This window comes from Lolium rigidum, chromosome 6 (genome assembly GCF_022539505.1).
Source record: "Lolium rigidum isolate FL_2022 chromosome 6, APGP_CSIRO_Lrig_0.1, whole genome shotgun sequence".
Classification (NCBI taxonomy): Eukaryota; Viridiplantae; Streptophyta; class Magnoliopsida; order Poales; family Poaceae; genus Lolium; species Lolium rigidum.
The window spans coordinates 183,694,895-183,711,919 of record NC_061513.1 but is presented as its reverse complement, the minus strand read 5'-3'; the positions used below and the strand labels follow the sequence as shown (position 1 = coordinate 183,711,919).

The 17,025-nt window shown below is 48.3% G+C and overlaps 2 protein-coding genes across 2 annotated transcripts; both read left to right on the top strand.

The window, feature by feature from the left end:
- The first annotated feature begins 8,397 nt into the window (after positions 1–8,397).
- LOC124661320 (peptide deformylase 1A, chloroplastic-like) lies at positions 8,398–9,856 on the top strand. Its single transcript, XM_047199184.1, has 4 exons — positions 8,398–8,815; positions 8,923–9,012; positions 9,111–9,178; positions 9,305–9,856. Exons 1-4 carry the CDS (start codon positions 8,432–8,434, stop codon positions 9,543–9,545), a joined length of 783 nt encoding a protein of 260 aa, XP_047055140.1. The 5' UTR covers positions 8,398–8,431; the 3' UTR covers positions 9,546–9,856.
- Positions 9,857–15,169: 5,313 nt separating this feature from the next.
- Positions 15,170–16,654, top strand: LOC124668637. The gene is made up of 2 exons (XM_047205741.1): positions 15,170–15,796; positions 16,118–16,654. The coding sequence occupies exons 1-2, from the start codon at positions 15,398–15,400 to the stop codon at positions 16,274–16,276; spliced, it is 558 nt and encodes a 185-aa protein (XP_047061697.1). The 5' UTR covers positions 15,170–15,397; the 3' UTR covers positions 16,277–16,654.
- Positions 16,655–17,025: the final 371 nt, after the last annotated feature.

Genomic DNA, 17,025 nt, shown 5'->3' with positions numbered 1-17,025 from the left:
GGATAAAACCAGCCTAACCCCGTCCTTCGTCACGTCGATGCGCTCGCGATCGTCCAAATTGATGCACGAGTGGCTCTTGGCCTGATGTCTCCCAAACGTTCATGCCAGCCGTTGAAATCTCGGCTGAATCATCTGCGTGGACGACTTCTACTTCATCTCCATCCCACTGTATTAGGCATTGGTGCATCGTGGATGGAATGCAACAATTGGCGTGGATCCAATCTCTCCCTAGTAGGACGAGCATAGGTGCTCTTGCTTGTCGACAATAAAAACGTCGTAGGGACGGTTTTCCTTCCTACGGTCGGATCCACGTTCGAGAACACCTTGTGCGTCGGATGCTTGGCCGTTGAAATCGCTCGGCGTCACGTTGGTTTTGATCGGATCCGAGCTAGAGCGTCCCAACCGACGTAGCATGGAGTATGGCATAATGTTGATTGCCGCTCCGGTGTCCACCAGACATCTTGTTGACAGGCTGCCCATTGATGTAGCCTCGCAAGTACAGGGCCTTCGGATGTGCGTAGCTTCTTTCTCGTGGCTTCTCAAAGATAACCGGCCGTGGGCCGCGATCAAGTTGTGCCACGGGTGCTTCGTCTAATCCTGGAGCACTAAACTCCGTTGGAAGGATGAACACCATGTTTATGCCAGCCCGATGTCTCATCATCGGCTTTCTTTCTATCCGGAGCGCCACTCTTTCCTTTGTGGCCGACCTTCTTCGTCCGGGGTTCGCTGAATTTTAGCGGCCGGATCAGGCCGCGCCTTCCTCAACGTGTGCAGGTATAACCTCTCGGCTTCCTCCAAACCACGTAGTCGCTGAACCCTACGCTTTTGGGAACGGCTGAGTCCATCAGGGCACCACCTTGGCCGGTGGTACTTATCTTCTTCTTCATCATCGTCCTCTAGTTCCTCGAGATCTTCTACCCGAGCGGACTCAGCGTGCTCGTTCCGAGGCGGGAGAGGTCCTAGACGTTTGAACACGGACACGTTAGCTGCATCCTTCTTCTTTTGTCTACATTCTGGACAATTGCCGATTGTAGGCAATCGGCTCATTCTCGAATCCCGGCGAGTGTGCGAAGAAGGGCAGCCCAGTGCCTATCCACGTCGTCTTGCTCTCTCGATTTTTCCTTGGCGTGGCGCTCATATCTCTCCTTGTCGCGATCATGCCGACGATGTCTCCTGGCGTCCCTAGCCAGACGATCTCTTTCATCATCGTCGTTGTATCGTCGGCGTTGGTCATATTGACTCACATACTTGTTGAGGAGGTGATCAGAGAGAGGTCGGCCGATATCTCACGTTCCTCACTTCTCCCTCTCGTGATGTAGCGCTTGCCATCGTGACGGAGCCGATCGCGTGGAACGGCTTCCTCTGTGTCCTTGCTATGAGAGCAGGCTGCCCTCGTCTCCGTCCTTACCGAGTGGTGCCCGGGTCCTACCATGTTGATATTGCACGAGAATCCTGGGCTGGCACCCTCCAGGGTAAGTGCACTCCACCATGTTAACGGCGGGGAAGGGGTGTGTGTCAACCTTCATGGCGTACTGGCTGAAAATTAGACGCCCTTGTTCTATCGCCATTTGGACCTGCGACGCCACACCCTGCGGTCGTTGGTGGCGTGGGTGAACGTGTTATGCCACTTGCGGTATGGCTTCCCGTTCAGCTCCTGCGCCGTGGGGATCTTGTGGCCTTCGGGTACCTTTAGCTGTTTCTCCTTAAGCAAGAGGTCGAAAATTTGCTCAGCCTTGGTGACGTCGAAGTCAAACCCTCTTGGAGGACCTTGTGGCTTAACCCACTTACAGGACACGGGGCTTGCCCCCCGAGTCCATTTAGCTACTGCTACCTCTTGATCTCCTGCAGAGCCTTCATCCTCATCTGCCTCAACCAGGACCACCGCACGCTTGAATTTATCCTGGTATACATCTGGGTGGCGCTGTTCATATAATGACAGTTTCTGCACCATGTGCGCCAGTGAAGGGTAGTACGCTTGGGAGGCCACGTCCTTGATCGGTGATGCGAGACCCACCACCGCCAACTCGGTTGCTTCTTTTTCGGTCACACGAGCCGAATAGCATCGGTTCTTAACGTTTCGAAGCACTTGGATGTATTCGACACTTGTTTCTCCGCGCTTGTCGTACTTGTGCTAGATCGGCAATGTCGGCCTCGGAAGCCTCCGAGTGATACTGCATGTGGAGCCGCTCCTCCAAGCTGCTTCCAAGTCCGGATTGAGTCCGGTGGCAGCGATGCGTACCACCCGAAAGCCGATCCTGTGAGGGCTCGTGCGAAGAACCTCACACGCAGCTCATCGATCGTTGAGATCGTGCCCGGTGCTGCCAAATATCGGCTCACATGCTCGATTGAGCTGGAACCATCCGATCCACTAAATTTGGAGAATTCGGGGAGCCGATATTTGGGTGGTAGTGGGATCAACTCGTACTCGTTGGGGTACGGCTTGGAATAGCCGATTGCCCTCCTCTTCGGCACCATGCCGAGCTGGTCTCTCAAGATTGTCTTGATCCGATCCGCGGTCTTGGCTGCAGGAGTCAAACTGCGAAGATTTGCCGGAGTGGCATACTTAGCCAGCCATGCTTGCTTCTCAAGCTCTGAGCCAACTGCATGAGTTGGGCTCTGGAGGTTTATCGGGGTGGCGTACTTGGCCAGCCACGTCTGCTTCTCAAGATCTGTCCCCGAAGTTCCTCCTATTGTTCCAGAAGTCCCCGCTGTTGCAGTCTGGTTTGTGAGGGCCCGATTCTCGCGATCGCAGCACGTATGTGCACGTGTATCCGTGAGGGATCTCCTTAGGCGCCTCATGCAAGAACTGGTAGTCGTTAGGGTCACCACCGATCTTGTAGACGACGTATGCCGGTGAATTCGACACTTCTGGTGCTGCCAACGCGAATGGCAGCGGTGGACGGGACTGGAGTGGCATCTCTCCTTGGTGAGTCCCTAGAGCTGGTCCTGACGGAGAGTGCGATGCTTCATGATTTCCTGGATCACGCGAAGAGCGACACGCTCCAAAGTGTTCACCGGGCTCTCGAGAATGGCGGTGTAGCGAATGAGCTACCATGAAGTTAATCTCCCGACGCGGCGACTCGGTGCGTTCTTCGACGGGGCGGACAGGTCCACTCCATCGAGCGCGCCTTCAGGTGAGAACCCTTTCCACCTGATGCCATGTGAGCGGGTTACGTGAAAAGAGCCGATGAGATCGGCTTCGAGGATCGCTTTGACCTCGTCATGCTTCTTCTTGAGCTCCTCGGTCGGATCCTCGTACGTGGCTCGGAGTGCCTTCCGCCATCTCGGATGTAGATGGCGATGCGGTTGATGTCGAAGATCGACCCACCGGGCGTGCCGGAATGTGTTGCGGTCGAAAACCCACCGGCGAGCAGCGACGGGCAGCACGGTAGAGCCGGGAGGCTCCCAGGGCTGCGGCCGGCCCTGGCCCCTCCGAGCGACGACCCGCAAAGACTCCGGCACGCACGTCCGATGCTCGATGCAAGGGCGTGCCACCGACCTATACCGGTCGGGGAAGGTGTTGGATGTGCCTCGCTTAGTTTCTGCATGGCATACACGTAAACATTAAATACGAGCCTCGATCGGCTCTCAGGTTGTCCTGTGAATCGGCTCGAGGAGCCGATCCACCCATGATGCGTACGAGGTGTACGATCGGATGGTGGTCCTGCTTGATCAAAACAAAGCTAAAACGACCTACTACGATTTAGGGTTTTCACCGCATAATCGGAACATCCTACTCGTGATTGAGCCTGGCGGCCACGCACGGTGATCGTAAACCAACCCTAGACAAGGCCTAAAAACCAACACTAAGTTGATCCTCGGAACATCCTGTCTAGGGCTAGCAAACTACACCCTACGCGCCCTCTGGATCCTTCAACCCGTTTGTAAGGCCTAACAATGCGAGATATTAAACTAATCCTTGAAGAACAAGGAGCAATCATAACGGATCGGATCTACTAAATAATGATCAAGCGGGGTGCCGCCCTTACACCTAAGATAGGTGTAAGGACGGCTAGATGTCTAAGGGTTGCACGACGACGACATATGATACGATGAACAATGCTAACCCTAACACATCTATGATAACTACGTTGCTCGCCATCAAAAAGGCTTCGGCACGAGCAACGCATGAACAACGAATAAGCGTGTCTTGCCTAGATCGCAAGATGCGATCTAGGCAGCATGATGCTTACCGGAAGAAACCCTCGAGACAAGGGAGTTGGCGATGCGCCTAGATTGGTTTGTGGTGAACGATGATTGTTGTTTATTTCATAAACCCTAGATACATATTTATAGTCCGTAGACTTTCTAACGTGGGAATAATCCCAGCCAGGCACGAGCCAAACTCTATCTAAACGACACGTATCCTACTATGTTACAGATACACGGGCAAACTAGCCCAAACTTTGTATGCAAGGCCGATTCATGTATTTCTTCTATGTGTATTCTTCAATCGCGGCCCACCTCTGATCCGGTCAAATTCTGGTGATAACAGATGGTGATGGGGGATCACAAGAAACAATATCACAGAATAAGGGATTATCTGCAGACTGTTATTGACAAAAACCTTGGTTCCAGGTGCATTGTGACCACTGTCATAGGTCCAACAGAGGAGCAGGTTGAAGCAATGAAAAAGGACAGTTGGTGGACATTTCTTACGACCCTAGATTCCATGGATTTTTCTTCTATGTCAATGTTGCTAGAGAAGGGTTTCTACGAGTACGTTGGCCATTTATTGGGTTGGATGGTTGCTTCATAAATCTCACCTCTGGAGCTCAAATCCTTGCAGCTGGCAGAGATGGCAATAACAACATCTATCCAATTGCATGGGGAGTGGTTGCAAAAGAAGATACGGAGAATTGACAGTGGTTTCTTGAGCAGTTGAAGCATGCACTAGGTGGAGATCATGGACAGTTTGGGTACTACACTATAATGTTAGACAGGCAAAAGGGATTACTGAAAGCAGTTTCCACAGTATTTCCTAATTCACCAAATGTAAAATAAACCTAAAGGTCTCGACAAAGTCGAAGAGTCGATGTCGAGACCTTTCCAAATGTAAAATAACCCTAAAGGTCTCGACAAAGTCGAAGCGTCGATGTCGAGACCTTTCCAAATGTCAAATAACCCTAAAGGTCTCGACAAAGTCGAAGCGTCGATGTCGAGACCTTTCCAAATGTCAAATAACCCTAAAGGTCTCGACAAAGTCGAAGCGTCGATGTCGAGACCTTTCCATCTTTAAAATAACCCTAAAGGTCCAAACAAAGTCGGCGAGTCGATGTTGAGACCTTTCTAACTATAAAATAACCCTAAAGATCTCGACAAAGCCGACAAAGCCGACGAGTCAATGTTGAGACCTTTCCAACTATAAACTAACCCTCAAATTTTTCTCACATAACAGATTCTCCACATAACACATATTTTAAACTCAATAATAAACTGATAAAAAGGAACTCATTTCAACATCAAGGATCAAATTAAACTGATTCAACATATATTGTTCAACATTACAAACCAACCATCATTTAGTTCATCATTACAAACGAGACAACATTTAGTTCAACATTACAAACCAGACAGAATTTAGTTCAACATTACAAACCATAGGGTTAAATTTAAACATTCAAATCAAATTAAACTGATTCCTTCAGCTTAAATAAATCCCCAATTATGTACTCAAGCTTTCACTTCCCTTCTTCTGATCTCCCTCCTTCTCTGCCTTAATTCTCATGCATTTGTGCATATTGCTAGTTGATGCATCCACTGCCTTCTTCTGCTCTAATTCAGCCCTGGCATCAATCAATCCTTGCTCAGCTTGGGCCTTCAAGGCTAGTATCACCTGCTTCTCCTCCACAATTTTCTTCATCTCTTCTTGAGCATTCCTCAGGTCAATGTGCATCTTCTCAATATCATCTTTCAGCTTAAACCTCTTCTCAATGAGCATTCCTCAGGTCAATACAAATCCCACAACTGTGACAGTGATTTCCGAAGTGCAGGTGGCCACTCACCATCTACCCAAAGAAGAAAATCACAAGCTGGTTCTCCATCATGGCATGCACACCTAAGAACCTCCTCTCTGTCCAGCAACCATCAAATGCTACAAATCGAGTAGCTACAGCACCATGCTTGCAAGTCACGATCACTGCCACCCGCATCGGCTAAACCGCGAGAAATCGGAGTCGTACGTAGTATTCACACTCTAGCAGTTTGAAAAAAACAAGGAAGAATCAGCCTAAATCATGCTCAGAATCAAAATTCCCCCAATTCCTAACCCTGCAATTTCCCCAAATTATGACAGCAAAGGGAGAGGACTCACATCACTGCCGAGGGAGCTCTGCTCTAGAGAGGACTCCTCGCCGTCACCCCACGAAACCATGGCCGTCAGTCTCTGCGGCATCGAAGATCTGCGTCAGCGGCGAGTGCTGCACTGGGATGGAACAGAGAGGAAGGAGACGAGAGTCGACCGACCGAGCCAACCACTTAAACATCAGCCCTAACGCGAGCCTTAACGGTCGTCCGTCAACTGCACGCCACATTAACTCTGACAGTGGGTCACAGCTACCAGAAAGATGGTTAGCACGGCTGATCCGTTGAATCAGTGCTCCGCGTCGCGAGCGTGCCCCAAACCTGGTAGTCATGTGACGATCATGTTCCTTTTAGTAGTTCGGTAACATCTATGGCATAATTATAGTAGTTTTTTGTCATTTAGTCGGTCCGAAACGGACCGGACGGTTTGCATCTTGACATGCCCGAGCTAAGGGCATCTCCAACGGGGCGACCCATCCTGCGCCCGCGCGTCCGGATGGGTCGAGCAGGACAAAAATGCGGCCAAACGTGGGGACGCACCGCAAAAGCGGATGGCCGCGGCGTCCGGAACGACGCAAACCCGGCCCAAATCTGGGCCGGGTTTGCGTGGCCGCGGATGGCACGCGGCATCCTCGCGTGTCCGCCTGGTCCGCGTGGCTGTCCCACATGTCGGTGTCCCAGTCCTATTAAATGTAGACTGGGGAGGGGGACTGTCCCTATCTAGTCCCCATATCCACTCCAGCCGCACGCGCGAGCTCGAAGCTTCCGCGCCGCCATGGCCCCGAAGCGTGAGTTCGCACCGTCCGCCAACGACCACGAGGCCGGCAGCAGCCGGCCAGTCGCGCCGCCGGCGTTCGCCATGGGGCCGCCGGCGATGCCCAGACGCGACCGGATCTACGTCACCGTAGCGGTGGCGCGGATGTTACGGGACGCCGGCGTCCCAATGCGTGGGGGACGTGCACCTCCCCCACGGCTGGCACCTGAGCCTAGATCGGGTTCCGGTGCCGCCCATCCCGGCGTCCGGCCGCGCCGCGTCCGCGGAGATCCGGAGGCGCCGCGCGCAGCTGCCGGCGGACCTCCAGGAGGACCCCGCGTACGGCGACGCAAGTCCCAAGCGGGACTTGTGGTTCGAGGTGGAGCACGATGCGCGCCGGCACACGTGCTTCACGTCGGCGGCGGCGCGGCCTCGCGCGCAGCCGCGCACACCTGCAAGGCGGGCAGGCCGCCGCCCCGGCGGCCTGTACATTGACGAGCCCCTGCCGCAGGCCCAGCAGCAGGAGGACGAAGACGACCCGGAGCTGCAGGCTCGACGAGCTGGCCAAATGGCCGCACCTCGCCGAGACGCTGCGCGCCGGACCCTGGCGGAGAAGGCCAGGAAGGCCCAGGAGAACGCCCAGGCGGAGGCGTGGGCCTTCCTCGAGATGGCGCGCCGGCAGGAGGAGGACACGCGCCAGGCGGCGCTCCGGGAGGAGGAGGAGCGCCGTGCCGCGCTCTGGCGGAGGAGGAGCGCCGGGCCGCGCTCGGGCGGAGGAGGAGGAGCGGCTCCGCAAGGAGTCCGCGCGGAGGGCGCGGCTGCGCGGGCCGGCGAGCCCGCCGAACCCGCACTCCGCCCGGGAAAGGGCGCGGTGGTCGCCCCGGCGGAGTCCCGCCGCCCTCCGGCGTTTCTGGCCGAACGGCGGCTTCGCCGCCGGGGCGTCGTCGTCATCGACGCCGCCGGCGACGGCAGTACTGCGGGGGTAGTACTGCCGGCGGCCACCGCGTGCTCGCAAACCCTGGCTAGGGTTTGCTTTTTTTTTAGTTTAAAGCCCATATAGGGCTTTCTTTTGTGTAAAAATAGCCCAAAATAGGGCTAAGTTTAATTACCAACTAGTTTAAATTTATGTTTTGTTGTTTTCTTTTTTCATTTTGATTTTTGTTTTATTTATTACATATGCGCTGCGTTCGCGTGTTGGGCACAGCGCGTGACCCAAACGGATACGCGGACGCGGACCGCTGTCCACGTGTCCGCTCGGCCACCCAAACGGTCCAAAAAGGATGGCCCAGCGCGTCCGTTTGGGTCGCGCGGTTGGAGATGCCCTAACTACAACTTAGCAGTCCACCCAATCCACCCCATCTACAGCAGAAGAACATGGTACTGTTCCTCCGGCCGCTCACCATAACCGCTGCGGCGGCGCTTCTCCGCGCCCCCACCACGTCGATTCCTACCTTCGTTGCTCCTGGTAGAGCAGCCGGCGGTAGGCGCTGGAGGAGTGTGAGGGCCAGCGCGGGCGGCGGGGGTTGGCTGTCCGGCCTGCTGGGCGGGAAGGGCGGCGGCGGTGCGCCCACGGCGATGACGGTGACGCCAGGGACCGTGAAGGCCGGCGACCCCGTGCTTCACGAGCCAGCGCAGGAGGTGGCCCCGGGGGACGTGTCCTCCGAGAAGGTCCAGGGCATCATCGACCAGATGATCGCCGTCATGCGCAAGGCCCCCGGCGTCGGCCTCGCCGCCCCACAGATCGGCGTCCCCTTGAAGGTCCTTGCGTTGCATTGCTCTCCTGTTATCTGCGCTTTCTTATATTCAGTCCTAAAAGACCAGGGCCACGCCACATTTCTCAACCTGTTAGATTTATTACATGACAGATTATTGTTCTGGAGGACACCCAAGAATTCATCAGCTATGCTCCCAAGAAAGACATCGAAGCGCAGGATCGCCGCCCCTTTGATCTTCTTGTCGGTACATTTGCCGCATGGAACTGCCCCATTACTGTTAGGAATGAGCACCTTCTCATGCCTTTTTTTTTAAAATTTCCTTGCCCCCCCTGATACAGGTTATTATCAATCCTAAGCTTAAGAAGACGAGTAAAAGAAGTGCATGTTTCTACGAGGGATGTCTGAGGTATGTATTCAGATATTGCTTACGAAAAGGTTATTAGTAGTAATATCTCATCTATAAATACAAAAGAGAGATTGCATTGTACATACTGTGCATATTTCCTCATACTTTGTTTTATGCGGATGCCAGTGTTGATGGATATAGGGCGGTCGTTGAGCGAAATTTAGATGTTGAGGTTTCGGGTTTGGACCGAAATGGACGCCCCATTAAGGTGGTGGCTTCAGGATGGCAGGCACGCATCCTGCAGCATGAGTGTGATCACCTTGAAGGCACTTTGTATGTTGACAAAATGGTTCCGAGGACATTCAGGACGGTTGATAACTTGGATCTTCCGCTTGCCACTGGATGCCCACCTTTAGGTGCACGATAGCGTTCATGGCATTCCAATTCTCTATTCAAGTATAGGTAATTGGTCTTCCTAGTATTTGCAATTTTTTTATTCCAGTACAATATCACATATGTGCTTCTCTGGATTGGTTTTTTTATAAATCATGTGGTGACAGACATGGAAATGACTGCGGCCTTGTATATCTCGTTGTCAACCAATTGTATTACTCCTTAATAATAAAGATGATTGGTAGATGATTTGTACGATGTCATTATGTATGCGGCCTTGTATATCTAGAGTCAACCAATTGTAACACTCCTTTAATAAAGGTAATTGGTCGATGATTTGTACGATGTCATTGTGTAATAAGAAATTGTCATTTTGTCCTTGTTCTACATATTTTCTTTCTCGTTGTCCCATCGGTAGGGATGTAAATGGTACACATAATTTCCGAAATTTCCGCTCCAGATCTGCATCCGCGTCCGTTTTTGAGGACATGGTAAGCACTTGGGACAAAACGGGAGGCTAGGTATGGGAGGCTTGCTTAAATTGATCGATCAAACGTTAGTTTCCTAATTTCAAGATAACAACAATTTGAGAGTATAGGTATATGTCAAAGCAGTATGTCCTTCCATGTTAAAGAAAGAAATGAGCTGTAGGCAAGTACTGCTACTGACATAGGTCAGATAACAAGGCGAAGATGGGCCTTTCATTTTTTACAAAAAAAAAAACTGCAAAACATAAAGGCTTCAACATTAGGAAGAACACTGCGAGGCATGAAAAGGAATAGGGGCAATTACTAAATGCATTATCTTCACCCTAAGCACAACTGGGCATGCAAAGTTGAATCAACAAGGATGGTAAGAGTGCAAATTCAAAAAAGGTTGTCCTTCCCAGCTCAGCATTAGTCTTGGCAATGAATTCTCAATTCTGGATGACCGTAAGGTCTGTAACCACACTTTGACATGCCTAGGTATTGTTCTAAGTGTTTGGCCTATTACAAAAGCCTACTTGGATAACTGAAATTTGCTTTGCCTTCTCTGATGACCCTGGGCATTGTCCAGGTGTATGTCCGCTCTGTTCAGCTTGCGCACCTAGGACATGTGCAGGGGTATATGCTCCATGTTCATCTTCTCCGTTGCATATACCCGGGTCATGCCCATGGGTTGTTCTCCTTCATCCATCTCGAACCTCGGGATGCATAAAGTTGATGCATCAAGTAGCATCCCATTCATATATAGATTAGTAAGCGACTCGATTGGGAGAGGATTCACCTGTTGCTCAGGTTGTTTGGCACGAGCTCTCGTCATCGGTCCTACTTGAATTAGAAGCATATCATTAGCTGGAAGAGGCATGTCATTACAGATGCCCTCATCATATGTCGGATGCAAAAGGTTGCATTTTTCAAGACAGACATATACAATTTCTGATCTAGGTATAGGAGGTCAAGGTGATTCAAAAACAACTTTACACATCATGAAAACTAGGTGGGACAAGGATACCAATTTCTTTGCAAGTATTTTATTGGTGCTAAAGGGCATCTGAAAATTGTGTTTTAATGTGACACAATCTCTCATGGGCTATATAATCATTCTTCTGATTTGTTTCGATAGCACAAAGTGGATGAACAAGTACAATTTTCATTTTTGGCCCATGCGTAAGGCTGGACCACCATCGTCAAATATAAACAATTTTAGCTCTACAATGGTGTTATAGTGCTCCAAATCGAAATAAAAGGGATCATGTATTCATATTATTGACAATCCTTCATTTTTCTGCAAGATCGTAGAAACTGAGTTTCTTAACCTTGTCTAAATGTTGTACGGACATATGGTTATCCACGACTCATCAAGCCATGCTGAATTGAGGAGCTTCTAAGTATAATGCTTGTAGTAAATGCCACATTCACTTTTTTACTCGTCACAATGATTTCCTAACATATTGTAATTAACTGAAACACATGTCTCCACCTTGAGAAGTAATCTGAATTTTCATTCCCCTAGAGCTGCATTTCTTCCTCAGCAATTCAGAACATACTGTGGTTGCTGCAAGAATCATGAGACTTTCTAAAACTGTTGTTCAGACTTCAGACATAAAGAACACTTTGGCCCATCAGTTCGAGTTCACAAATAATATTGTATTATTTACATATAGAGTTATTCCTTGACAAACACTAAAACTATACTAGTAGGGAAAATAATACACTCACGATGCCCTTAGATTAACTACTTTGTGTTTCATGCAAACACGTAGTGGAAGAGCATAGAAGCACTGCCCGGCACTCAATAACCATGATTTTTTTTTGTACCACTTCGTGGTTAGTTCAATTGCTTAGATTGCTTATGGTGATTTGGTTATTTTTTTCCTTTTTCTCATGGATCATTATGTTTGATTTATTAGTTTAGCTAACTGTGGTCGGTCCCGTTTTGTTAGCATATGGAGACTTTTTTGTGTGGGATTATTATGGAGACTTGATATAGTTCAAATGAAACTACCAAAAGGGATGAAATCCATGGTAGATGTAACATCCTTATGCTATTCATGGTTCCAGAAAACAATTTAAGTTTGTAAAATAATTATGACATAATATAATATTTTTAATAAGTCAATTTCAGTAACTTTATGCATCTACTCGAGATGGCTTGATGGTGGGCAAAGGTTATCCATTTGGAATTTAGACTGAAAATCTGAGGTGCAGAAAGGTCCTTGGAGACGAGAAAACTAGAAGTTTCGATATGAGGGGTGAATTACAAAAGAGAGAATTCCTTATTTGGCCCTAGCTGAAATTTGCCTTCCTTTCTTGGCCCTGGAAAAAAAAATTCTTCCTTTCTTGACATACAAAGTTTAGTTGGTTCCTTATTTGGCCTTCTAGTACAATTTAACCACTAACGGTGTTAAGTAGTTGTCTAAGATGACACTTTTACCCCTGCTGCAATATGTGACAAAATGGCACTGAAAAAGCTTAACGTTGGAACCGCATATATCATCATTTTCGATCAAGAAGCACAGTGATAACTGGAACCTAGGCACGTCTTGGTTTTGTGCACTAACGGATGGCGGGACAGGGCGTGCAGCGTGTCTGCGTGGCAGCGGCGCCAGGAGCTGGATATCTAAGTCAGTCGAGGACCATTTGTGCCTTGCAAACGGAAACGCTGGCTGCACAAAATTAACGAAATGGCCCCGTACCCGCATAGGCTTATAGGGGTATAGCTCTACAGAATCCGGTTGCAAGATGGTGAAGCAACCTTTCCAACCTGAATACAAGAGGAGCGGTCGACGTGACCACCACCCAAGGATCGGCAAGCTGCAGCAAGAGGAGCCGCACCAGCATCAGCAGCACTGACGAGTACGACGAGATCTCACGCACCGGTGAGGGCGGCTTCGCTGTTGTCTGAATGGTTGGGCAACTAAACTGAACCTGAAATGAACCCAAGCCATGCATTTTAGCAACCGGAACTGAACCAGACCATTGAGATTTTTAGCAACCGTGGTTTTCGTGCCCATGGTTGAAGACCAGTTCTCCACTCGTGCTGCTCCTATGTGAATGATTCTCGTGACATGCTCATCAATTGGGAACAACACTCGCGCAGACGAGTCAGTGTACGTACGTCGCCCGCATTGCTCGTGAACGTATACGTACGTCAGATGAAACATGCATGATGCAGATGGCATGTCCGCTCAGTCGTATACGTCCTCCGCTGCATGAGTAAATTCGAGGCGGGGATGGAGCAGGCTGCAGCCACGGAATAGTCTATGTCTAGAACCAAACGATCTATCGATACAGCGGGGGTATATAAGTCCAGGAAAAAAAGATGTGACGGAAGTAGCTAACGGAATTGACGGTAGGGCCAAATAAGGAACCAACCAAATTTTGTGTGTCAAGAAAGGAAGAAAAAAAATTTCAGGGCCAAGAAAGGAAGACAAACTTCAGCGAGGGCCAAATAAGGAATTCTCTCATTACAAAATGAACACTCTGTACAATAATAATTTGTGAACAGTTGTTTTGTCATTGTATCTGGGAAGTACTGAATATAGTGTTTCTGCTAACATCTTCTACAGGCATTTAAGAACTCCACTACAATCAGGAGTTCCGGACAACGGTAGCCCATAGATTAGAGGGAGAGAGATGGCGTGGCTGGCCGGAGGTGTTGGTATGGCTGGGTTTAGCGGATGGTGCATCTTGGATTTAGAGGAAGAGAGGAGAGATGGGAGAAACTAGGGCTAAATTCTAGTCGGCCTTTGTTTGATATCTATGAATCTCCTTATATAGATAGGTGGAGAACCCTTAAAATCATGGAATGCAAACTTTGTTTGATATCTTACTTGGGGCCAAGAAGGCAGATGCGCCTTCCCTGGTGTGGCCTGGTCAGCTGAGCGCAGCAAGAGGTGGCTCTTCTTCTTGTACTTCTGTCCCCACATAACAAAGGGAGTGCTTATGTTCCTTACAGTGGGAAACAATTATGAGATTATATGGTATTGAATCATGGTGCAAGAGAACAAGAGGGACTTCAACCTGCAGGATGCAGAGTTTATTAATGATGACAGCTTAGTGACACTTGCTCACATGTCCCTTAGGAAGTTAGCATTTACTAACAATGTCAATTTCAATATTAGTTACAGCGCAGATATATGCTGCTAATATTCCGTTTGAAAGTTCTCTTGTTCCAAATGCCAATTTGCTGGTTATGCTAAAGAAAGAGTGGGAGAGCAAATGACAGATGTAATTCTGTACTGCAGGCATACTGGTATGGAATCACATTTGAACAAATGCTCTGGCACATGACTTTTTTTTTTTTTTTTTTTTTTTTTTGCTTTAGGAGCATAGTACAGCTGGAGCATACGTCCAGTGTGAGACAAGAATATTCAGTACCATAGACAGGAACAGATGCCATAACATAACTAGCCTCATTAGAGGGAGCAAGAGAATACAGGAACATAACACAAATGTAAGCATTATGGAGTTGTTGAGATTGCTTTGTTATGATCACTTTCAACAAAGAAAGCTGCCAAATGTGAGAAGAGATAAGTATGATTTAGAACTTATGGTTTTAGTTTGCCTACCATATTTAACAGATCACAAGAAACAGACATTTTATTTCCTCTTTTGTTTAAACTTTCTGTGATATAGAAGCTAGTTGTCCAATAATTGTTATCATTGGTGTCTGTTCCGTAGTCCTGTCATTGAACTAAAAATTCAAAAGTAGGTTGGACTGCATGAAATCAAGTGTTAGAGATGAAATCGGTGTAAATGATTTTCCTAGTCCTGACAAGGAAAATTCTCAATGATGGGATAACCGGATAACCACTGATCATATGTGGCACTTTACAAGTTTAGACACCCCTCAATGCCTAGCTAGACGCTCTGTAGTTTCTTTGGGATATGCCCTTTTTTGTACATTCCCTTCTTCCTTCTTGTACATATTTTCTCTTTTGATAAAATTTACTGTCGGGGCCTCCCCTACACTTTTCGGCTCAAAAAAGTACTAACACCCATAATATACTAACTGAGCGGCATAGTGGGGTGGTTGAAACTTGTAGTTCTTTTCTGCTATACAGTTCAGGCATTGGGATCCTTCAAATCTGGCCTTAATGCACCAACTAACCTATGCACTAGCTTTTCTTCATCATACAGGGCACCCAAACAACGGAACAAGGCAGGAGGCACATGGCCTGTGCTTTTATTATGTGTAAATAAAATTTTGTCCCTTGCCATACCCACTCATCATTGCAGAGGATCCAAACTCATGATCCATTAATAAATTAGTACCGGCACTATAGGATTCCTCTTGCCTGTGTCATTGCCAACACTGCTATATAAATGGCTTAGGGAGGAACACTCATAGAGATCCAGAACTGAACACCAGTAGTATAGGAGATATATCAGCTAGCTAGCAATGGCTGCCCGCAATGGTAGCAGGAGGACAAAGACGGAGCAGTGGCTGTTCGGTGGGAGATGGAGGGGAACTCTCAAAGAGACACGACATGCTGTTGCCTCTGAGGATAAGCCTCCAAATCCCGCCATGGTTCAGAAGGATGAGGATATCTGCCTTGAGAAGTCTAGAGTGCATCTGCCTGGTCTGGGACACAGGGAGATCATTGACATAGCACCTGGGAGGAAATCGATGCCGGAGATGGAGATCAACATGAAGGAAGTTGTTGCGGTGCTGGGGGTGAAGGTGATGGCTGCAGACATGCCACCATTCATGCAGTTGCATGCATTCCGATGTGCTAAGCGATCCCATGATAGCTTGGACAAGTTCAGTTCAAGGCAGGTGGCCCATGACGTGAAGAAGGTGAGTTCCGTGCAAATATTGATCTTTCGCTTGTTATATCTCCTCGGAAAAAGTTTATCTTCATATCTTTGATTTTATTTTCATTTCAGTTTTTCTGTAACCAAGTTCAGAAGCTGCTAATTTAGATAGGCTGTAACCAGCGGGAATGTTGAAATGGATACTGTTATCATGTGCTATATTGGCACTCTGGGTGTGCCCATCATAAACCTTAATTAATTTCACTTCATATGCTGTTCTCTTCAATTCTTGATGTCCATTTTCCTACACTGTGCTTTTAAGTGGACGATACATGGCTTATAAGTTCTGTTTGATATCTAACAGGAGTTTGATAAAGTGTATGGTCCTACATGGCACTGCATCGTCGGTACAAGCTACGGTTCTTTCGTGACACATTCCAGAGGTTGCTTTCTCTACTTCTCCATGGACAAGATCATCGTGATGCTATTCAAAACCAAGATCAGAAAAGTGTCAGCATCTTGAGCCTTTGCAATAAGATGGCTTATTATCTCTGTCCCATAACTCATTCACCTTCATGGTGACTGGTTATAGTCAGGATATGATTGTGAGGTTGGAGGTTGGGAACAGAAGAGCCAGCCAACCTCAACTATATGGTTGTTATTTGTGAGGTGCAACTACTGAACATGGCACCGTAATGCTCTGCACTTGTATATTGAATTAACAGTTGAAAAAGGGCGATGATTAATGGACAGCTCTGACAAGATACAGCGATCACCGTCAGGATCACGTTGTAAGATTCCTAATTAGTAGATCGAGTCGTCTCAGTCAGGGCATGACTTGGTCATCATTTGTAGATTAATCAAAAGGTTTCCCGTTCAGTACTGGACAGCTGGAACAAGAAATTCTGTCACGCAGCATGTGACAATTAATCGACAGGCTTAACAGGAAGAGTTCTTAACATTTCTTCCATGGACAGTCGTATTAGGTCCATTGCTTTGTGATTTTGAGTTTTTAGAATCATCAACGTTGTTTACCTTTTTTTTTTATCGAACGTGGTGAAACAGTGCTATGCCTCATCCCTGTGGCAGGATGATCGGCAGGGAGGTGTTGTGCCTTGCTGATATTTTTTTTGAGCGAAAAATCAACCGATTATGAAGTATAATAAAAATCACAAACATGTCTCTGGATCCTCTAGCGAGAAGGTGTGTCGCCGTCCTCACCCCTCCATCACTGGAGGCGGACAAAACTTGTTGTACTAATAGAACTTGTTA

What these genes read in the sequence shown, in the direction of transcription:
- LOC124661320 (XM_047199184.1), top strand. Translation starts at nt 8,432, where the DNA reads ATGGTACTGTTCCTCCGGCCGCTCACCATAACCGCTGCGGCGGCGCTT. An exon ending in GCCGCCCCTTTGATCTTCTT is followed by an intron (nt 9,013 to 9,110) that starts GTCGGTACATTT and finishes CCCCTGATACAG; the next exon opens with GTTATTATCAATCCTAAGCT. An exon ending in TTCTACGAGGGATGTCTGAG is followed by an intron (nt 9,179 to 9,304) that starts GTATGTATTCAG and finishes TGCGGATGCCAG; the next exon opens with TGTTGATGGATATAGGGCGG.
- LOC124668637 (XM_047205741.1), top strand. Translation starts at nt 15,398, where the DNA reads ATGGCTGCCCGCAATGGTAGCAGGAGGACAAAGACGGAGCAGTGGCTG. An exon ending in TGGCCCATGACGTGAAGAAG is followed by an intron (nt 15,797 to 16,117) that starts GTGAGTTCCGTG and finishes GATATCTAACAG; the next exon opens with GAGTTTGATAAAGTGTATGG.